The sequence below is a fragment of the Gouania willdenowi genome, unplaced genomic scaffold (assembly GCF_900634775.1).
Source record: "Gouania willdenowi unplaced genomic scaffold, fGouWil2.1 scaffold_309_arrow_ctg1, whole genome shotgun sequence".
In the NCBI taxonomy this organism is placed as follows: Eukaryota; Metazoa; Chordata; class Actinopteri; order Blenniiformes; family Gobiesocidae; genus Gouania; species Gouania willdenowi.
Genome location: NW_021145070.1, coordinates 375,719 through 399,452, shown reverse-complemented (window position 1 = coordinate 399,452; position 23,734 = coordinate 375,719). Strand labels below are relative to the sequence as shown.

Here is a 23,734-nt window from a genome sequence, read left to right as displayed (position 1 = left end):
GCAACATGGAAATAAGCATACATGTGGAAAATCTTTGGTTATTTCTATTGTTATCAATGATACTCCAGAGTTTGCACTTGTGAAAAACATTTATATTTTAAATGCGTCAGTGTATTGTTTTGAATGCCAGCCTCTCTCTACAGTTGGGTGGAATGATCATTATTTAGCTTATGAAATAGAAGTTCCCGACCTAGCGCAAGCCAATATTTTCATGGATGCTGAAAAGCTTGTTGATTATACACCATACTACTTTGTTAACTTCAATAATAGCATGTACATTCCCCTGAAGTATGAGCTCACAGATGTCATCAAACATCATTCTTCATGAGTCTTTGAGTGGGGTACTTGTGCTGATTTTTTTTTTTTAAGGACAAACACAATTGATGACAGCATTTATTTTTACTTGTTACTTTTGGAATAATGTGGTGCAGTATGTATGAGTGTAACAGAACAGAGAAGGAAACATAATTCCAGCTTTTGCCTCTGTCTTTTTTACATATCACATGGTCATGGTTTGATGGAAATGTAAGAAATATAGCCACACTGTACTGCATTGTGAGTTGGGCATGTTGCAGTTTTCAATAAAGCAGATTTGTTGTCTCAATTCAAGTTAAGTCTATTTCTTGAAACAAGACAATTCATCTTTTGCAAATAACACAACAGCTTAAAAACCTTGTGAAATGTCAAAAAAGCTTGTTTCATCTGACATATGACTCAAAACAAGATGTTTTCAAGACAGTTTCACTTAACAAGGTATTCAAGATGCACTGTCTAAAAACAAGTTCCTTTATCTCACTTAAATCTTGCTCTTTAGGTGATTTTGTCTTATATTAAGTGTGATAAAATATTTTGACTAGAAATTAGAAAAAAATACTTGGCAAGATTTTGAGTTTTTGCAGTGCGCCAATCAAGTACGGTGATTCTAACCATGGTTCCACTATTCTTCTAGCTATTGGTGACCCCAGTCACCACTGAACTCAGTCAATGAAGACGAGTGATGTCCTTGATGCAAATGATGATTTTTGCTTATCTAGATGTAATAGAGGATGATTTTTGATGATTCATGCCATTGATAATAATGATGAAGTTTTTTAAGGTTTATTTCCACATTTTTCTTGATATATCTGTGCCTCACAGAAGAATATATTCAATGTTTGACAATAACGATGCTAATGGTTAACCCTGACAGACAGCAAAGGTGGAATACAATAATTTCGTTTCTTGATTTGGTCGTTGATGGCAACCAAAAGTGAGGAATGTTATGGCAATTTTTTTATTCATCATAATATCGTCAAATGTGTGTTCATGTGTACAATTTGTCATGTTTTAATACATGATGACTCCATTACTCTTCGCACTTTTGAACAGCTGAATCATGTTAGATTAAACAGTACAGATCGTATTGTACTCAGTGCAAAACAGAGTCTCTGCTGAAGGCCATACACACAAAAACACACACTATCAAGGATAGATAAGAGTGGCGCCCAATCTTCCTCATAATATACACGTCTTTATCATCCTCAAACATTTCCACTGTTGGGCATCTGACCCCCTCCTTCTCCTCACCTCAGGGTGGAACTTTTTCTGTTATCTGTATGAAAGCTTAAGCTGTGAAACTGTTAGTTAGAGTGGGTCTTGCCTTTTTGCTCTGCCATGAGCCTTTTGCCTTTCATTCTTTCAGGATGGAAGCTTCTTTTTTACTCCTTTTTTATTTAATTTTATAATAAACCTTTTTTATAAAATCATCAATGCCTTGCCTGGACTCCATCATTCAACCAGAGCAATAAATCATGTCTCCAAATGAGGTCAACCGCAAATTTGCCGTGACACACCACTTTTAGTGGTGTCTGAGACTAACAGCTCTAGTGGAAAGATGATATGTCGTGTTGACTTCAAAATAGTGTTGGATGAATGTTATAAGATGGGAGCAGGTCGCTGATAAAGAAAAAACAGGCTGCGATCAGTGGAAGGGGCCTATAATGTCACTGGAAAATCCTTCGCCGTCACATTCTAAATACTGTATCTTGGTTATTTTTCAATGGATTCACATCAAATTTACATTTATTACTGACCCCAAGATGAGCAAAAAGTTACATTATGACTCTGCCCAAAACCAAAAGGAAGTCGCCCATCTAGTCTGTCTGTCTCACAGAAGACTCAGAGACATGTCTGTCTGTCTGTGTGGCTGTGTGTCTGTATGTATGTCTGTCTGCGTGTGTGTGTGTGTGTGTGTGTGTGTGTGTGTGTGTGTCTGTGTAGCTGTGTCTGTCTGTCTGTCTGTCTCTCTGTGTAGCTGTGTGTGTAGCTGTCTGTCTGTCTGTCTGTCTGTCTGTCTGTCTCACAGAGGACTCAGAGACACTGAGGAACCATAGGACCAAAACCCAAACCCAGGATAGAGAGTGTCAGTGAAGGAGGTACAGACGGTGTGGATGAGTGTCAGAGAGTCAGAGGAGACTTCATAGAAGGACAGACATCCAGCAGTACGGTCCACATACACTCCTACTCTACCAGAGGAACCACAGGAACAGGAGGAACGTGTGATTATATTGTTGTGTCTGAAGGAGTAAAAACCACTGTCGTATTCCAGAATCCAGGACTGATTATTAGATCCAAACCAACAATCATAACTCCTTCCTTTTCTTCTGATTCCTCTGTAACTCACTGCTATAGAAACATATCCATTCCACTCCACCTCCCAGTAACAGCGACCAGTCAGACCAGTACTACACAGAACCTGATAGTAATCAAATCTGTCCTGATGATCATGATGAAGCTCCTCCTCCTTCAAACATGTCACCATCCTGTTGTTGTCAGACAGTCTGAGTTTTCTGTTGATGGAGTTTGTGTCGAGGTGAATGTGACAGAAATCTGATGAGACACAAAGAAACAACCGTTGATCATGTGATGCTTCATTGTCTCTGTATCACTGACATGTTCATTCACTCAGAGCTTCATGAGGACACTTTGAATGAACACACACACACACTTACACTTCCTCACATTAGCGTTGATCCACTGCTCTCCTACATGGTCCGCCCTGCAGGAGCAAACACAGGCAGTGATTTACACACCTAAAGAGTCCAAAGTGCTGCTCAGAAACCTGATGCCATCTCCATCAAGCTCTCCATGTTTCTACTGGTTTGTCTTCAACAGCTTCACCTTCTTCATCTCCTTCAAAGTGTTCCTCTCTTCATCCTCACTGATTGGTTCCACCTCCTCTGATCTTAACTATACACTATTATATATATGTATATATACACTATTTGGTCAGCTAGGCTGAAATCCAATCAGAACTCATGTGATCATGTGATCTAACGTATTGATCACATCTAATCTGTCTGTGTTTACAAACATTACTATCATCATAAATCAGGTTGATCAACAATAACTGAATATTCAGCAGGGCCACAGGAAGTAGTGGTGCTGGGGGTGCTGCAGCTCCCCCTATTGGTGAGAATGTAGGTGTTTAAATGTAGTCTATGAAAAATATTTAGCACAATTTATAAATTCCTTATGAATATTTAGGAAATTATTTTGACACACGTAGGCTATTACGTGTATTTTGTATTTGAATGTAATTATTTTTAGACCTAATCAACACAGGTTCATGTTGACGTTTGAAGACATGGGTACGCAGCACCATGACCCAGAAAAGACTCACACACCTTTCTCTGATACACACCCACACACAGATTCTGACTCTCTGGACATTCGTCACCTCATGAGAGACTTTATCTCCACGCCCCCAGAGCACACCTCCACATCTGGACACCTGTAACCATGGCAACCCTCCCTGCAGCTCAAAGTAAGAGCATGGTGCCACCGTACACTTTCATATTTATTCATACAGTTTAACGTCACACTACAGTATTTTTACAAGGTGGTGGTGATGGAGATGGAGTGTGTTATTATGATTGTGTGTTCTGTGTGTAATGGATGTGGAGAGTTTTTAAATAATGTTTAAATAGTCAGATTATTTCCTTGTGGTGTGCATAAAAGGATTTTGGAGTCACGTGACATAAACATAGATGGTGCAGTGACTCAGGTTCATGTCAGCTGATCTAATCTATTGCATTGTTATAGTGTTATTGTGAAGTTTAGCTAATAGTGCATATATTCATCTGAGAACTGATGATGTCTGTGCGTTACAGACCCTGGCTGTGAGTGTGCACCAGGGGCGTAGCACCACATTTTGGGTCCTGGGTACAAACCATCTTGTTGGGCCCTTCCTGTAACTTTTAATATGTACACTTATTTCACCTTGAAACTATACTAATATTCTGATATAAACTTTATTTTTTTGTATTTTATTTGAACTAGATTTATATATTTCAGAGAGTTAAAGTATAGGATACAGTTATTTGATATTATATTGTATTTGTATTGTGTATTTGAAAAAAAATAATTCCAAAAACTTTAAAAATAGAATTTTAATCAGTTTTTACCTACTTTTTAACCAATTACGAGACATTTAAACCCCATTTAGTTCCAGGCTGACCTCACATGGGTTAAACAAATACTTAAATAAGTCAATAAATAAATAAGTTGATCTCCAAAGCCACCAAATATGACAACACAAAATACTTTTGTTTTAATGACAATTTACCAAAAACTTCTTGGGTAATGCTAAAATAAAATAAAGAATCAGGACAACTTTGTTTTTTGAGAATAGCCAAACACAGACACATTATAAAAACATATAGACACAAACACCAAAACATCAACCTATTGCAAAACAGGAATATAACAATAATAATAATAATAATAATAATAATAATAATAATAATAATAATAATATAACAATAAACATAAAAATAAGAGTAATATTAACAATAATAATATCATTATAAATATGAAATAAAAATAATAAGAAAAATGATAAATAATCTAAATGAGACTGATCTGTGACATGCCATCTACCAGTGGCTGTTAGTGATTGGTAGATGACCGTTGCTATGGACACGCCCCCCCCGGCCTGTGGTTCTTGCACTGGCGGATCTGCGTCGGGGGTGGCTGGTCTGCTGGTTGGGTGCGCCGGACCCCGTGGGCGCTGTGCCGGGGCGGGGGTCTTTGGTTGAGGCGTCTTGGGGCGCGTTCTCCTGCCGTCCGCCCGGGAACTGGCTGCCGTTTGGTGTGGCGCCGCGCTGCCTTTGGCGGGGTGGGGCGGGTGGCCTGGGGCCCGCCGTCCTCCGGGCTATGCTGGCGTCGGGGGGGTGTCTCGTGTCGGCACGCGTGTGGCCGGGGGTGGCCTCCGTGGGGAGGGGGGGCTCTGCTGGTGCCACTTGGTGTTAGTTGGTGGGACCTAGCTGGGGGTGCTTGGGTTCGCCCGCTTGTCGGTTGGTGGGTGGCGGGATGGCCGGGGCTGCCTCCCTGTAGAGGGCATTGTATCGTGGTGCCCGGCGGGCCTGTGCTGGCCCTGATGCGGGCGCGGGCTTCTCTCCTGCTCGGCCGCTCCCTGTTGCGGCGGGGGGGAGGCCTCCGGCCGTGCTGCTCGGCGTGTACCTGGGGTCCGCTGTGCCGCGTGCCCGTCTGAGCCATCTACCCTCTCCGGTGGCCCGCCATGTGGACGGGCCGGGCTCGCACCAGACAGGCCTCCTAAAATAAACACCTCACTTCACTCCCAGCTGGTCTGGCTCACTCACTTGGTGCACCACACACCCATACCCAAACCTTGGGGGGCTGGATGGTGGGGCTGAGGGTGGAGGGTGCCGCCACCTGTGCTACTGAGTAGTGGCGCGGGGGCGGCATTCCCACCTAAAATTGCCCTAACAATCCTTCCAATTTTAATCGCACCTCAACACACCACCCCCCGGAGGGTCGCGGGTCTCTCCGGGCAGTGTCGGTGGGTCCGGGGCGCCCGTTGTTGGGGACTGCTTTGGGTGGGTGCCTCCTTTCTGCGGTGGCGGCCGCCGGTGGGTGGCATTGCCCTGTGGCTTGCGCTGTCCGGTGGGCGGCGGGGCCTGGGCCGCTGTCCTTGCGCCGTCTGGGGCTGTGCGGTCCTGCTTGACTGTGGCCGGTTCGTGGACTGGGTTGAGGGGGGGGGTGCTCCCCGGTGGGCTTTTTCCCGAGGTCTCGCCCTTGGGGGCTCCCGGTCCCGGGGGGGTGCTCTTGGGGACCGGCGGGCTTGACTGGTCCTGGTAGTGGTCTTCCGGGGTGGGAGGTCCGGGCCACGCTCTTGCATACCAGTGGGTGCGACGTGGGGTGGCCCCTGCTTGGGCGGTACCCAGAGAACTGCTTCTGGTTTGCGCGCCTCCACAGGTGGGCGACCCCGGCCCCCCCGACGAGAGAGGACGCCACCAACCACCCAGGCAGGGCCACCCCGCCAGCCACGCGAGCCCATGCATCCCCAGCAAGGCACCGCAACCCCATACCAACGTTGCCAGCAGAACACCCCCCTCCCACGGAGGCCACCCCCAATCACCTACGCGCCACCTCGCCCAAAGCGGCGTGGCACCCCGCTGAACCGCGGCCAGTTCCCGGGCAGACGGCGGGGGGGCGCGCCCGAGACGCCGAACCCAAAGAGCCACCCCCGCCCAGACACGGCACCCATGGGGCCCGGCGACCCCAGCCAGCAGACCAACCACTCCCGACGCGGATTCCCCACACACACCCACCCAGCATGACCCAGGGGAGGCCCCAGTGCGGGCGAGGCCCCACAACTCACCCTTCCCTCCCCCCGAAGCTACACAAGTCTGCCCCTGCGGTCCCCCAAGTGAGCCCCTGGGGAGGCAGCGGCCCGGCCCACAGCGCCAGCGGCACCCTCAGCAAAGGCGCGTCCCAGGGAACTAGGCCAAGGCGCCCACCGCAACACCCCGCCACCCCACCCCAGCCCCCGCCGCCCCGAAGCCATGAACCCCACCACCCCAGGCCCCCAGACGAGCCAACGCTCAAGCAACCCACCCGGCGCAGCCACACCCGCCCCCCAAGCGAAGGCCACAGCCCCCCCACCAGCATCCCGGGCCGACAGGAGCCCCCCACGCCAAACCCAACGGGAGAGCAGGCACAGCGCGAAGACGGAGGAGGGGGGGAGGACGAGACAGCGGGACAGAGAGCAAGAGGAGAGAGTGGCAGAGAAACATGCAGGCCCCCAGCCCCAAGGGCCACCCAGACGTGCACGAAGGGGGCAGGAGAGCAACACCAAACCGCACAGGGACCACGAGAGCACCCGAAAGGGACGCACGCCCCCGCAAAGGCACCCAAAACACCCCAGCAACCCACTCAAGCCACCCAGGTCAAGGACACCCCACAAGCCCATGGAGGTCCAGGGCTACAGTTAGATCAGTGTGTTAGTAAAGACTGGTGCTATTACTCACCTTGTTTATAACCCACCTCCTCACTACAGCTGAGTAAGAAGCCGGGGATGCTTTCAGTTCATTCAATCGATACATGTAACGCACTGCATTTAGCGTTCAGTAATGATAACGACTTTGTAACGACATAAAAAGTAATTAGTTAGATTACCCGTTACTGAAAAACAAACGCTGTTACCTAACGCCGTTATTTTAAACGCTGTTATTCCAAACACTGGTTGTGAGTGAAAAATGTACCAGGGCGTGCCTTTGAGTGAGTGATCATGTGATAAAAGGATAGCTGTTTGCACAAATATATACATACACACATACATACACATACATACAGACTTACACACATACCAGTTTTTGTTTAATTCTTTGTAATTTTTTGTTTATAACATTATTTCATATATTGAGGAATCATATATACTGTATAGACCCTGGCCCAGAATGCAAAACAGTGGCTGATCACCTGAGGTTATAAAAACAACCTCACCACCTAAAACGTCTAATCAAAGGTGGGGGGGGTGAACTGTACATGGTACGTGGTCTATAGATTTAACTAGGACTCTTTAGAGAGATAATAAAGACATAAATACAATCAAAAATTAGTAATATTTAAATAATCATAATCAACCTTTGAAATTTATATAAATATAGTTTTTTGTTCACAGGATACAGACATCACCAGCTGAGAACAGAAACCATTGGATAAGTATTTGATTTAGTCTATTTTTAATTATGATTTATTCATTTTTAATAAATACAATAAGTTACAAGAAAGGGCAATGATAAATTACTTTAAATGTAAAATAAAATAATCTGAAACAAACCACCTGCTCAGTTAGGAAATAGAACAGCTGATAGAATAACACTAATTAACTAATATAGATTCATATAATTGTAATTTAAATGAGTAAGCGATATCACTGTGCTTTAATTGATTTTTATTCAACAAAAGTTTCTATATTATATTGATGGATTATTTTTACACAGTTTATATTAGAGGGTTTTTGTCGTTTGTGCTTCAAAAGCTTCCATATAAATTTGATAAAGATTGATAATAATTTCTGAAAGTCATTTCCTGATTGGTCGCTGTGGGCAGGCAGGACCGTGAATGTATTTTTCCTCACTAAGAAATAAGAATCAATCAGTTAAGGTTCCTGCTGTGGGTTTTCACATTCACATGGAAAGAGAAGTGATATTAAAATAAAATACACACACACTACATAGCAATCATAGACTCACCACACTATGTGGTTGTATGTAATAAAGAAATTATAAAATCTGTATTGAATAATTCTTACAACACCTTTTGTAATCATGTGATGTTTTATAAGATTGATTTTGATGAGCATGTATTCAGTTATTGTTTGTACAGATAAATATAAGTGGATAATTTCAAGTTTACTGTGTATATTCAATTTAAACACAAATCATGTTTGTATTCTGTTCTGTTCTACTTATAACTTTTTTATTATATTAAAACAAAGTCTAACAGTAAATCCAAATAAATGTAATAAAGTTAAATAAAAGTTTTTGGCCCACTCTAACAATTGTAGGGAACCAAACCCTCCAAGTTGATCTTTGACTTAGGACACTAGTTTCACCAGTCAATGGAGTCAGAGAGTCTGTCTCCTACTGTGAAATGCAAATATGCCCCACAGGGGGATCTTCTCCCTCTTCCTGTCCGAACAAAAGAACAGGAGAATCCAAGAACAGGTTTCCTCCTATATCACCTCTCTGTTACATTACGATCAAAAGGAAACAATCAGTCAATGTTTACATGCTAAGTTTTCAAACTCTGGGCTCCGACCCCCTGCAGATGTTGTCACCTCCAGAACCCAAACCACTGGTAAATGGAATGGACTTGGACTTGATTTTATATAGCGCTTTATCCCCACACTGAAGCAGTCTCAAAGCGCTTTACATATCAGCTCATTCACCCAATCACTCTCACATTCACACACCAGTGGGACAGGACTGCCATGCAAGGCGCTAGTCGACCACTGGGAGCAACTTAGGGCTCAGTGTCTTGCCCAAGGACACTTCGACACATAGTCAGGTACTGGGATCGAACCCCCAACCTCTTAGATCAGAAGACGACCCACTACCACCTGAGCCATGGTCGCCCACTGGTCACACAGGACGTTGGAATAACACTAGCTCTCCTGCTCAAATGAGAACAAAGAACATGTGCTTGACTGGAAAGTCACAAAAGAAAGGATTATTGTTACGGGTTCCTATAGAAATTGAAATTGCAAATAGTGTCTGTCCTATGCCACTCTTTTCATGTAATTCAATAACCAACAGAATGCTATTTTAAAATGTTTATCATTTAAAAGGTGCTTGAAATACTAGAAAACATCACAAAGCTTAGTTCAAGGTACTGAATGCTAACCATATGATAAAGAAAATTCCTTAACCCGAATTTTGACATTCAGGTTTATTAAGTACTAACTATGCTATTTTTCAGCCGTGTCTGTTATCTAACTGTTTCATTAGAGATGAACTAAACATAACAACCCTGGATCAACCTGTCACTGCGAAATGTTCATGGACATAATATTTTCTGTTTAAATGTTCACCTGCACTACTCATCAATGCACTACTGCAATATTATCTTATTTTTATTATTGTATTTTTATTTTATTTCATTATTATTATTATTATTATTATTATTATTATTATTATTATTATTATTATTATTATTATTATTATTATCTTGTTGTTTTTATTTAGTTTGCACATATTAGTCTAACTACTCTTATATTTATGTTTATACTTCTTTTTTTTCTTTATTTTTCTTTATTCTAGTTGATTGTTATTATTTAATGTTGCACTATCTGAGAGAGCACAGGTTACCAAAACAAATTCCTCATGTGTATTCATACAATCTTGGTCAATAAAGTTGATTCTGATTCTGATTCTGATATGATGTTGAAAAGATGTTTTGAAATATGTGGAATTAATTATTAGGCATTATTTTATGTTTAGGAACTCCCTCTGTTGTCTATGTCATTCCACTACACACCCACACTTGAGACACACCCACAAGCTGAAAGCAGAGACATTGACCAATCACCGATATGATCTCAGAATGATCAACCAAGACACCTCCTCCAAAAGGCGTCTCCAAATTCTTTTAAAAAAGACGCGCTGCCCGAAACTTCAGTTTTGGACGCGTGCGTTCATGCTCACACGTGTTCCCTCATGTTTCCAGTCTTTCATTTCATTTTTATTTTATTTGTAGTTGCATCAGTAAGACTTTTTAAGAACCTTGCTCGCAGTGAAAGCCTAAGACGCAAAAGAGCGTGCCTGAAAGCCGACCTTCCAACATCTGAATCGTGGACCAAACCGTGGTCCCTTTTAGTCTGAAACCGGCTGCGATCATCCCAGAAGGGGTTGTGGATCGGCCAATAGAAACCCTGCTGTTTAACAAAACAGAACTCAACGGCGGCACGCCAGCGCAGCTATACTGCCACACGAACGATGTTCCTGCAAACCCAGAACGTCTCCAGGTCCAACCAGACCGCATCTCAACGTATGGACCAGTGAACAATGGACTAGCAGAACTGACTCACTTAAACTACCATACAACCTCATACTTACACTCCACTCACAATCCACCACACATATGTTTGTCCGTCTTCCCCCGTCTGTCTTCCCTCTTTGTTATGATTTTATTCTTTGATTTTACAATAGTTAGTCTTGATTAGTTTAAAATAGTGATTCACTTTACTTCATGTAATCCTCACCTTATTAGCTTAGAAATGCATTTCATCATGGTTTAATCACCGCATTGTTCTTGTTTCTTACTGGATTACGCAAATAAAAGGTTAAACTGTAATCTTTGATTCCTCTGATTCATTAAAGCTGTAATGATGGTGTAGACTTGCTGTTAGAATCCAATTCCCTGATTTAATACTTTGTTTAGTCTAAAGAGAAACTTAGACATATTTCCTCTTTTTAAGAGGTGGCACCCAGTAATTCGTTGAGCTAATATTAATAATCATAATTAATATCCTCATTCATATAACCCATTATTTTCTTACCCTTGTTCTCCTACACAATGGTAAACAAAAAAGGAATAAAACTTGAACACGTCAAACAGTGTGAAGAGAGGGAATGGTAGAATGGATTATTATTCATGGTTTCTTCTTGTGTGTAATACTATAATTATATATCTTTATACTCAATAAATCTATTCATAAAATATATTCAGATCAACTTGTTAGCTGTCATTTTCAGAACAAGGACAAACAGTTTCAGAACATCTGATTTTAACTTAATCTAAATCTAAAAACAACACAACCATGTACATAAACGAAGAGACAAATCAGATATAAACAAGACAATCAGATTAACACTAAAATGTCAGTTTGACCCAAAATGTACAAAGTCTAAATCATTAACAAATAATTATAATTATATTCTAAAATTAAATTTAATACATGTTAAACAACTCATGTTCTATATATCTAAATAAATTAAATAAACAGACACCATAGACCCCTAAATAATCAATAATAATGAATAAATCAACAAATCTTAAACATAATTTGTATTGCTTTAAATCACCAGTAAATGACATCTTTAACTAATTACAAGGAGCTGATCATTTGATTTCTAAATATATAAAAACACTGATAAATCTATGTTTGGGGTCCAGGGAGTGAGCAGACCCTGAGGACCACAGCTGTGTTTTAGATGAGTGTCTGTTCTTCTATTGACTTGTTATGATTTGTTGATTCATTTTCTGTTCATCTCTAATAAATTGATTGATTGATTCAGCAAAACCTCTGACTATGTCTCTGTATGAAATCTCAGGTACTGAACACCAGAGTTAGCTCGAAAACTCTAACAATTGTTAAACAATGATATTTGTAATATAAGTCTACAGTTTGAAATAAATTTAAAACGTTTTAAAAACATACATATTTCTGTTTTAATAATTGTATGAGTGGGTCAAGTTACATTTTTTATTATTTTATTTTATATTATGCATTGTTGGAATATCAGTGCTAAATAAATATTTTCATATTTTAAACGTAGGGTAGGTGATTTTTGAAAGCTAGCATGATTTTGAATGGAGCTTACCCCCCTCCCCTCTGTGCTCTGTCTCACTCACTCAGAAGTGGATTTTCTTTGTTCCTTTTTCAGAGAACATAAGATCTTAATTTCTGCCAGAACGTAAAGAAAATTTCAACCAAAAACTTAAAAAGTGTATCTGGAAAAAATCCTCTACCCTACCTTTAATTGATTAGTTATTTGAAACATTGGTTTTGATTTATATAATTGCAATGTTTTAATTTTAGTGGTTAGTAACATATAGGAAATGCAATAATTGTGTGAATGCAAAGCATTCCCACTTTTAAGATCCGTTTTCTTTATTATTTTTCTCATTCTTCGTACGTATTTTGGTTCGCTACAGCTCAGCTAATTTTTAACCGATCTACACTATTCAAATGTGTAAATGTTCCACTAAAGTATGTCAACACTGCTAAGTAATTTGTAAAATGCTAACACTTATATTTTTAATGTAATATTCGATTTTACGGTTTTACTGTAAACTGCCATAACTCTGTTAATATTTGACTCAGAGACTCAAATATAGCACTAAAATGTAGCCCATTCTCTAATCTACAATTATCAGTAATTTGTAGAGGTTGCACTCTGACAAAAAAAAATTATATGAATTTTTTAATAAATCCCATTTTTCATTAATTATGCAAATCTTAACCGATTTACACCATTCAAAGATTAAATTGTTCTGCTCCTCAGTGACAATCATAATATCTAATTTGTAGAATGATAAACCTCTTACTTTTAATGTTATTTAAGATTTTGTGCAAATTTTTGTGATCATGCACTGATTGAGTGGTTGATTAGGTCACCTGTTGCTCTTTTACTCTTAGCAATACTGCTGTTAAAGCTTTAATTCTGCAGCTAGAGCTACAATTTATAACTTAAAATGTTGCTACAATCTTCTACTTTTTTTAATAATTATACTTTAAGTTGGAAGGCTTTGCATTTCCTGTTACTTTGCTTCCACACGGTGGACTTTTTCTCCCACTTCTCACGGGCAGCTGTAGCTCAGTATTATCAGAGCCTGCTCCTTCAATCAAGCAATCATCCTGAGGACTCTGGTTCAAGTCCTGCTCTGGGCAGTCTCTGCAACTCTAAATAATTCTTTCTTAAATCTTCAATTACTGAACAAAGTGCTGTTGATTATCTGTGGATTTGCATTGCAGCAAAGTTTTTGGTTTTGGTTCCACCTCCTCTGATCTTCTCTCTCATTCCTTCATCAGCTCCTCATAGTTCTCCATCAGCCTCTCCTCACTCCTCACTACCTTCTTATCTCTGTCCTTCATCCCTCTAACCTGTCCCAGTCCTCCTCCTTTAGTGTCCCACCTCTCACACCTTCATCACATTCCTCTAATACAGCTCTCTGTCACACATGTGATGGGGATTGATGTGAACATGTGATGAGCTGCTGTGATGTGTCTCACCTCAGAGTGTTCAGTATCTGAGAGAGCAGCTTCACTGCTGAGTCTCCTGGATGGTTATAGCTCAGGTCCAGCTCTCTCACACTGGAGGAGTTGGAGCTCAAAGCTGCTGCCAGAGAAGCCCCGCCCACCTCTGTGATGACACAACCTGACAGACTGGATTCAGAAAAACGTCCACAACTCAGGAAACAAGTGAGGAGAAAAGGAACAGGACAATGTTGATGGAACATGTGATCCACTGACCTGAGATAGTCCAGTTTACAGTGAGGACTCTTCAGTCCTTCACACAGCAGCTTCACTCCTGAATCCTGCAGATCATTGTTACTCAGGTCCAGATGTTTCACACTGGAGGACTGAGAGCTGAGGACTGAGGGCAGAGCTGCACAGCTTCTCTCTGAGAGACCACAGGAACTCAGTCTGTGGGAGAAAGACATTCACTTATTAATAATAATAATCATCATCATATTATTGACAGGATTCAAACCTCTGCCGTACACTTCATCTGCTTTATTACCTCCACCAAGGAGGAAAGATTTCAGCTGCCCGAGGGACTCCTGATCAATAAACTGATTCTGGATCAGTTTCAAAGATAAAAAATGCCTATCTCTCATCATCATATAAATTCATATCTGGGTTTGTAATTGATGGATCTGTATTAAATGTGACTCAGTTATATTGTGTTCAGAGCTTGGTGGAGGTTTACACTTTCCTCTGATCATTTAGTCGACCAAATATTTTCATCATAGTTTTTGTTGATTAAAGTTTTTTAAGTGACAGTAACTAAACTACGACTAATTTAAGAAAAAAATACATAATAACAAAAACTATATCAACATATATTTATATCTTGACTAATAAAAACTAAACTATACACTATTATATATATGTATATATACACTATTTAGTCATCTCGGCTGAAATTCAATCAGAACTCATGTGATCATGTGATCTAATGTATTGATCACATCTAATCTGTCTGTATTTACAAATAATAATAATAATAATGAATTTTATTTATAATGCACTTTACATTTCAAATAAAATCTCAAAGTGCTACATAGTAAAACAGGATAAAAAATACAATACAATACAACGATAAAAGCAGGACAAGTTAAAATTAGCTTTAGGCTTTTTTAAAAAGGAAGGTCTTTAGTCCTTTTTTAAAAGCATCCACCGTCTGTGGAGACCTAAGGTGGTCAGGAAGGGCGTTCCACAGACGAGGAGCGGCAGCTTCAAAAGCCCTGTCCCCCATGGTCATGAGCCGTGTCCTGGGCGTGAACAGACGGTGCTGCTGGCCTGACCGGGTCCTGGTTGAGGTGTGTGGTGTGATATATACCATCATATATCAGGTTGATCAACAGTAACTAAATATTTAAAAAATAAATAAATGTGTTTATTATATGTTTTAGTGGACTATATCTGTAACAGATTTTGTTTTCATGTCATTTAAATCAGTGTTTCTCAAATGGGGGTACGCTAATATAAAACTCCTCCTGGGTCCTTTCTGTTGGAGGCCGGTGCTCCTGCATTGGTATCATCACAACAGGTGCTCCTACTTGTTATGCTAATTGCTGCCAATTACCATGCTAACTGCTGCCACTTGCCATGCGAACCACTGCCACTCGTCATGCTAACTGCCGCTACTCGTCATGCTAACTGCCGAGGCAGTCTTCCAAGCTGTCAAGACACTTCTGTATCCTTAAAACACTGGTCCAGGAAGCAAATTGTGTGTTTGCGACAAACAGGCATGGTCAGTATTATTAACAAATCATATCCCATTTATTAGTAGACTTAAGAGGTGGCAAACTTGGTTGTCTTTGCTGGATAACATCATTGTCCGAGCGGCCCGGATACCCAACTCGCTGATTCTCTGTTTCTATTTCATTTTCACACAGCCCGCCAGCTGCTTTCAAGAGCAGCTCCATCCATCCTGGTCTGCCCCTCATTCTCTCAAACAGTGTTGGATTAAGCAACACTTGGCAGGACTGCATGCAATCCGTGGCATACTATATGCGCTCTGGCGTGGCTAAATCTACAAAAAATGTTCGACCCCACATGGTCTTACTTTAATTATTTGCGCCGCTTTCTTTCTTGCAATTTTGCCATTAACATCCCTGCCATATGCACCATCATAGTCCATAGCTTTGAGTCTCGCCATTTGCAGCCTTCCTCCATTAAAGGTCTTTTAGCGGGTATTCAATTCCATCTATGATGTTTGGATTCATCTGCAATTAGCCTGTTGGGAAACCCATCCATCTCCTGCTAAATGGCCTCTGGAAAGTAAACCCTCAAGGTAATGATACTTGTCTCCCTCTCATTACTCTTAAAGGAACGGGGTGTTCAGTCCTTCTGCTTCTTAGAGGTAGCGGATTTCACTCCATGCACAAGATCCTTCGATCCCTCTCGGGACCTCACCATTGCCGATGTTAATATCAACAGTCACCATTTTTTCTTTATTTTCTGAAATAGTTAAATAAAAACATCAATTTTAATTTCTGAAACTAATTCTGCCTTCTGTCCTCTTGCATCTATGATTCGTTACCTGAGGAGCCGATCTCAGGCCAGGAAACCAGAGCCTCTCTTTGCTACGGAGGAGGGGGAAGTCATATCTTGTGCCTGGTTTTGTCACACCTTTGCCTGCTCTGCCAATCCAGAGGACTCCCTCCTCAACGCTACACGACTCATTCATTCGGCATTGGAGCAGCAACCAGTGCAGCATCCATAGCACCATCTTCTGCCTTTGAAAGGTGCCTGAGGCTCAATTTATCCTTATGCTCAAAAAAGCTTTGAGTGCTCCGTAAATGCTGGCAGTATGTAAACTCCTCAGCAACGAATTAAATCTTTTGGCTCCGCGGCACCTGGCTCTAATCTTGATCCATGCTGCTTAACTGCTAGCTTGGAATCAGATGGTCATGGGGGTCTCTCCCTACCTCCGGCTTTCCATGTAAGCTCGTGGAAAAGGCAAGGAGGTCCCAGAACAGACCCAAACCGCCAAATATACGATTGCATGCATATGCATGTAAAAGCCGCTATATTAATCCTAATGCACATTTATTTTGACTATAGCGGTCCTGACTGAAATTGAGCATAGCGTTAGTTCAGGCACGTTGCGGACGCCAAGCCAGCCACCCCTCTAATCAACCAACGGCCAAGATTGGCTCCCCATTGGTCAAAGCATACAGGATGCACTACTTAAACCGTGACAGCTGCCTTTTACCTCCTCAGTAAGCATCTCGCAACCCACCTCCACCCCAACTCCTCCAGGTCAGTATGTATCCAACTAACTGGGTGTCATTTTTTTTGTCATTAACATACGCTTTGATCTGTTTCAGGAGGTTTCCGCTAACCGCTCTCCTTGCTTTAGCCTTTAGCCAGGGCTCAGAGAAGGTCAGGGAGGAGTGCTCTCCCTACCTCCGGCTTTCCACGTAAGCTTGTGAAAAGGGCAAGGAGGTCCCAGAACAGACCCATACTGCCAAATATACGATTGCATGCATATCCATGTAAAGCGCTCAAAGTCACTATATATATCCTAAAGCACATTTATTTTGACTATAGCATCCTGACTGAAATACATTTTTGTCCTTGTTTAGGTACCTTTGTTTTCCTTGTAACTGGAATAGATGCTGCCTCAGAGCATAACTCTGCCACATTAGTAAAAATTGCATCAACAATAGTTGCAGAACATGTATCATTAGTTTTTAAATGTACTCTTGTGAATTCAGTGACAAGTTGTGACAAATTACAAGTATTAGCAAATTAAATTAATTTACTCCTTAATGCACAACTTTCCAATTTCCAATCTATATTTAAATGTCCTAAAAATAAATGTTGTCTCTTGTGTCACATACAGTGTCCAGCATTTCACATATTTGGTTAAAGTACATTATAGCAGCATTGGGTGGTCTGTAACAACATCCAATAATAGCAGGCCTCATATGAGGTAACCAAAACCCTTCTCACATTACTAAACACATTCATACATACATCCACACACACACAAATCTTTAACATTGTAATGAAATCAGAAATCAGCTGAGCTGCACCTGCTCATGACATTATCATTTTCAAAGTAAATATTACATATTATGTGGGCTTACTTTCCATCATACAACAAACTAAAACACAGCCCTTTCTTTAGTCTTAATAATTTATTCATATCCATCCAGCTGTCCTTCAGTTTATTGTCATATTTCTCCACTGTTCTTTAACCCAGTGTAGGAAACCAACCGTACCAATTTAGAAAAAGACTCTTTTTGAATATTTGTTGAAAGAAAACTCTTCTTTCTAACATGAGTTACAAGGAAGAATTCCAAACTATCCTTATCTATGCATTCACTTTCTAAAATATATGTGTTATGATTGTCTGAAAAGCCTTTCCCGGGTAAAAATCCCAATATTCAGAGAATATTATAACTGTTTACTGTAAAAGGTTTAAAATGTCCAAAACATCACAAATATTTTTTTAAAAAGTATCCCACTGTTTAATCTCATCTAATAGGAAGAAGAACATGATTTTTGAACAATGTTTCACCGTTAATACCCACGGCTAATTTCTTGAAGTGATACTGCGTTTTTTATAAACCAAATGTGGTATTAAAATGATCTATGAATGACAATATATTCCTTTTTGATATCAAACAGAAGATTTGAATTATGCTGAATTGATTAGTATGGTTTTATATGTTTAGAATCTTCCCTTTTGTTGTCTGTCCTCACTGACACACACACCTACATGGCTGTAAGTGGACACGCTGGAGATCACTGACCAGTTACAATTATGATTTTTGAATATCTAATAAAAACCAATCCTTTAGGAGGTGTTCTCCAAAGTTACTTTTAAAGAACGCTTTTTAGAAAATCTTCAGTTCCTGGGGTGCTGGTCATCTTTAGACTCACCGCTTTTCATTTATCATCCATTTCTTTCGTTTTAATTTAAATTTTAGCTTTCAAACTTAGATTTTTGGAAACACCAGCTGGTTCGGTTCGGACGAAACCAGCCTGCAAACCGGAGCCACAGACGATCTCAAGACAGGCGCGGTGCGCCGTGCCAAAGTGCCATTTCTCCAATTCAGCGGCTGAGACTAGAAACGTCCAGTCGGCTGAAAAGGGCTACTCTCTGAACACAACAAAACCCGGTAATGCTCAGCTAAACCTTCTTCAAAGAGAACAGAACTTGCAACGTTCTCTCTCAAAACGAACTTTGTTCCTGCAGCTGAGAGTGCGGAACTCTCCAGCCTTCCTGCCTCCAGATCCCACCGGAACTACCTACGAGGTACAAAACCGAGGCCCACAGACCTGACATACAACACAAACTCTCATAACACACACTTATAACATGATTCACCCACTGATACATGTCATATCTGTTGTCTGTTTCCCCCTGTGCGTTATCCCTTTTTGTTTTATGAGCTCAGTATCATTATCTTTAATTTTGATTTCTTTATTCTAATATGTACTTACTTTTATTCAAATATTTAGCTCAGTTGGTTTCTTAGAATAGCGATTTCACTTATCTAGGTATAATCCCATTTTATCATCTTAGAAATGCATCTCATTAAAATTAATAATAATATTAACGCATCATTTTTATATAGCCATTTTTGGACACTCAAAGTCGCTTTACAGAATAAAGGGATTAATCTTTCACTCCACACTTAGTGGTGGTAAGCTACTGTTGTAGCCACAGCTGCCTTGGGGCAGACTAACGGAAGCGAGGCTGCCATAGTGCGCCATCGGCCCCTCCGACCACCACCAACACTCACTCACACACTACAATCATTTTTTTTTTTTTTACCTTGTCTGCACATGCTGTCGAAGGTTAACACTACACGAAGTGCAATCTTTTAACAGCAATGCATATTTTATTATTGCAATTAAATAAATTTATTTATTTCATTGCATAATTGTGACCGTCACCAGCCCTCCCTAGGGAAGGGTAAGAAATACTTTATTAAAGGGAGGATGTAAAAGAGAGAGGGCAGTGTTACACCAAGGTGAGGGGTTGGAGGGGGGTGGGGAAGTTAACAGGGAAGAGGGATACAAGATAGGATATGGAATGGGTGGGGAATAGTTGATAGGTTTCAAGTGATGCGATGTGAAATTGTGGTTGTGTATATTGCACTTATTGTTGAGTTATCAAGCCAGTTTGGTAACCAGTGTGCGGCTTAGGAATAATGGTGGTGGCTGTGAACAGAAGAGGAAGTGAGTGGAAATTCCATAAAACAGGTATTTGGGAACAACGTGTCTAAGGTTGAGCCCAGTATGAGTGTTATCCCACAGCCCAAGGCCAGTGCATCCATGACAAATGTATTTCCAAGAACCGCCACTGCAAAACCCAAGAGCCGCCCCCGGGCCCGAAGAAGCAGTCAGGCCAGCAGCAAGAGCAGGCAGCCTAAGGGCCCCCGGCGACCACCCCACGGCCAAGCAGCCCCCCGAACGCCCCCAAGATCCCAAGCCGAGAGGCAGCCATCGCCCCCCCCATACACACCCGAGAAAGCCCCAAGGAGCCAAGGACCCAGCGCACCACGCCACCGATCCCACCCCCAGTCAGTTCCACGTTGGTTTTACACAAGGCCTCGCACTTTGTCTCCAGCTTTGTGATCCTACTGGCCATTTTTGACAAAAGTTCATCCACTTTGTCAAGTCTCTGCGCACTAGCAGAAATGTCATCCGTGATAGTGGTAAGTCTTGCAATCACCACGCTGATTTCCTCTCTTATGATAGAGCGTATCAAATCAGACAGCTCTTTCGTACTGTCTTGCTCACCTGCCATACCACTTTGCTCCCCCCGCACTTCCGCGTCCTTGTTATTGTCTTGTTTAGACTGCACTCTTGGCCTTCTGGTGGGCATGACACTGCTAATCGTCTTATGTTTTAGGTCCGCCGACTTTTGGACACTATATTAACTGAGTGCCACAATTTTAACAAATTGTCAAGGCTTGGCATTCTCACCGTGTTCTTAGCTACTGCACATGCGCATCATGATAATGATGGTGATCATAACATTACCTAAAATGATAAAGGTCAAAGAGCGCCTTCGGCTGAAGATGCAGAAGAAAGACAGTTTCGTGAGGAGTACATTGGGATGGGCTTCACCTGCACTTCACAGCACCCTATGTTAGCCCAGTGCTTTTAATGTGGCGAGCTGCTTGCTAACAGAACCATGAAGCCCTCCCGTCTCCAGCGGCATCTCCGGACTAAACACTAACCATATGCTGGGAACACGATGGAGTTTTTCTGGAGAAAAGTGACTGAATTCAGCAGGGCCACAGGAAGTAGGGGTGCTGGGGGTGTTGCAGTACCCCATATTGGTGAGAATGTAGGCGTTTAAATGTAGTCTATGAAAAATATTTAGCACAATCTATAAATTTCTTATAAATATTTAGGGAAATGATTTTGACACACGTAGGCTATTACGTGTATTTTGTATATGAATGTAATTATTTTTAGGCCTAATCAACACAGGTTCACGTTGACTTTTGAAGACATGGGTACGCAGCACCATGACCCAGAAAAGACTCACACACCTCCACATCTGATACACACCCACACACAGATTCTGAACTCCCTGGACTTTCATCACCTCATGAGAGACTTTATCTCCACGCCCCCAGAGCACACCTCCACATCTGGACACCTGTAACCATGGTAACCCTCCCTGCAGCTCAAAGTAAGAGCATGGTGCCACTGTACACTTTCATATCTATTCATACAGTTTAACGTCACACTACAGTATTTTTACAAGGTGGTGGTGATGGAGATGGAGTGTGTTATTATGATTGTGTGTTCTGTGTGTAATGGATGTGGAGAGTTGTTAAATAACGTTTAAATAGTCAGATTATTTCCTTGTTGTGTACATAAAAGGATTTTGGAGTCATGTGACATAAACATAGATGGTGCAGTGACTCAGGTTCATGTCAGCTGATCTAATCTATTGCATTGTTATAGTGTTATTGTGAAGTTTAGCTAATAGTGCATATATTCATCTGAGAACTGATGATGTCTGTGCGTTACAGATCCTGGCTGTGAGTGTGCACCAGGGGCGTAGCACCACATTGTGGGCTCCTCCTGTAACTTTTAATAAGAACAATTTTCACCTAGAAACTATACTAGTATTCTTATATAAGCTTTTTTTTCTCCTCACATTAACCCAGAAGTTTCCAACCTTTTTTGGGTCGTGACCCCATTTTAATATCACAAATGTCCAGCGACTCCTGGAACGACAGCGACATTTTTTTTTTCTAGAAATAGTTTCTGATCATGTTTTTTAAAGTGTGTTACAAATACACAGTAGCCAGGATTATATATTTATATACTGTATTTTATTTTAATTAGATTTATATATTTGAGAAAATGTATATATAGGATGCAATTATTTGATATTTATTTTGTGTGATGTGTATTTGAATAACAATAATTCAAAAACTTTAAAAACTGCAAAAACTTATGACTCCATATCCATTACTTGTATTTTATAAAATCTGTTCTACTATATTTTAATGGTTTATTGAATGTTGTGTTTGTGACATATTTTTGCTACAATTTAAGGGGCGGCTGATAATTTCTTGGAGAGAGGGCGTAAAACTCACATAAATATGTATATATATATATATATATATATATACACACACACACACACACACACACACACGCAGACACACACACACACACAAAGCAAACGTGTACAAAGGTTAATGAAAGGTAAATATAGAAAGAATGATTAGATTCATGGGGACACTCTGGACACCTACTTAAGAATTAGTGGCAGCAAAATGTATTTATTTCTATTTAATATTTGACGAGCAAAAGGAATGTTCCAGCATTTAAATGTGTGAGTGCACGTAGTTAATTTCAAACTAAATAATATATTGTCTAAAAAAGATGTGAGTGTTTTAAATCTCTGAAGAACTGAGTAAACAGTTGTTTTCCCTCATTTCACCTTCTCTCCCTTTCTTTGACTTTTTGTCCTGGTTTTCCTTTCTTGAGGAAAAACATGCTGCTTTCTATCTCCTGCTCCACGTCACATCTACAGTTCAGACTACCTGTATACATATACCTGACTCAGCACTGCAGACTACCTGTATACATATACCTGACTCAGCACTGCAGACTACCTGTATACATATACCTGACTCAGCGCTGCAGACTACCTGTATACATATACCTGACTCAGCACTGCAGACTACCTGTATGCATATACCTGACTCAGCGCTGCAGACTACCTGTATACATATACCTGACTCAGAGCTGCTGAAGCACATGTGGGTCGTACCATTTACACTGTTTTAAAGGGGTGGTAGCTAGGGCCCTGATGCAGCAGGAATCATTGTTTTTAGTAAAAAGCCCTTTTCATTCCAGTATATATAATCTAAACATGTTTAAAATGCATTTTCGTACATATATAAAAAAAGACTCCTGAGCCCTCCCCCCCATCCCTCCCTGCGGCCCTGGAATTCAGGTCATATCAGGAAAAAATGCAGAGGGCTACATCAACATCAACAAAGGCGCTGGAAGCTTCATATGCTATGTGGCTACTTTTAGCAAAGGCTAAGAAGCCATTTAGCATCGCTGAAGAGCTGATCGTCCCCGCGGCGGCTGTGCTGGCAGAGACCATGGTCGACAAAGCTACGCCCACAAAATTCAAGATGGTATCGCTGTCAAATGACACGGTTTCTCTGATAATTGACAAGATGGGGAACGATATAGTGGCACAAGTAGTGGAGAAGCTCAAGGCAGGTGATTTTACAATGCAACTGGATGAGTCAGCACATATCAGTGGGCACAGCTGGTTGCTTTTACACCATATGTTGACAGTGACAACAACAGGAAAGCATAGTTTTAACACTGTTGATTTTTTCTTTTTGGACAAAAAAAGCAGCAGTGTGGAAGAGAAGTGGTTCAAAAGGTGACTCAGCTGTTTCCCTCTGATGATTT

At 41.2% G+C, this 23,734-nt stretch overlaps 1 protein-coding gene across 1 annotated transcript in view; it reads right to left on the bottom strand.

The window, feature by feature from the left end:
- Positions 1-2,232: 2,232 nt before the first annotated feature.
- Positions 2,233-23,734, bottom strand: part of LOC114459392 (NACHT, LRR and PYD domains-containing protein 12-like) — a gene marked incomplete at its 5' end in the record, with an annotated part of 32,277 nt that continues 10,775 nt past the window's right edge. Inside the window, 7 exons of the mRNA XM_028441657.1 lie at positions 2,233-2,845; positions 3,001-3,037; positions 4,976-5,512; positions 5,836-6,208; positions 11,348-11,357; positions 13,828-13,957; positions 14,045-14,218. Of these exons, the coding sequence (XP_028297458.1) occupies positions 2,339-2,845; positions 3,001-3,037; positions 4,976-5,512; positions 5,836-6,208; positions 11,348-11,357; positions 13,828-13,957; positions 14,045-14,218 (1,768 nt within the window). The remainder of the gene's footprint in view (positions 2,846-3,000; positions 3,038-4,975; positions 5,513-5,835; positions 6,209-11,347; positions 11,358-13,827; positions 13,958-14,044; positions 14,219-23,734) is intronic.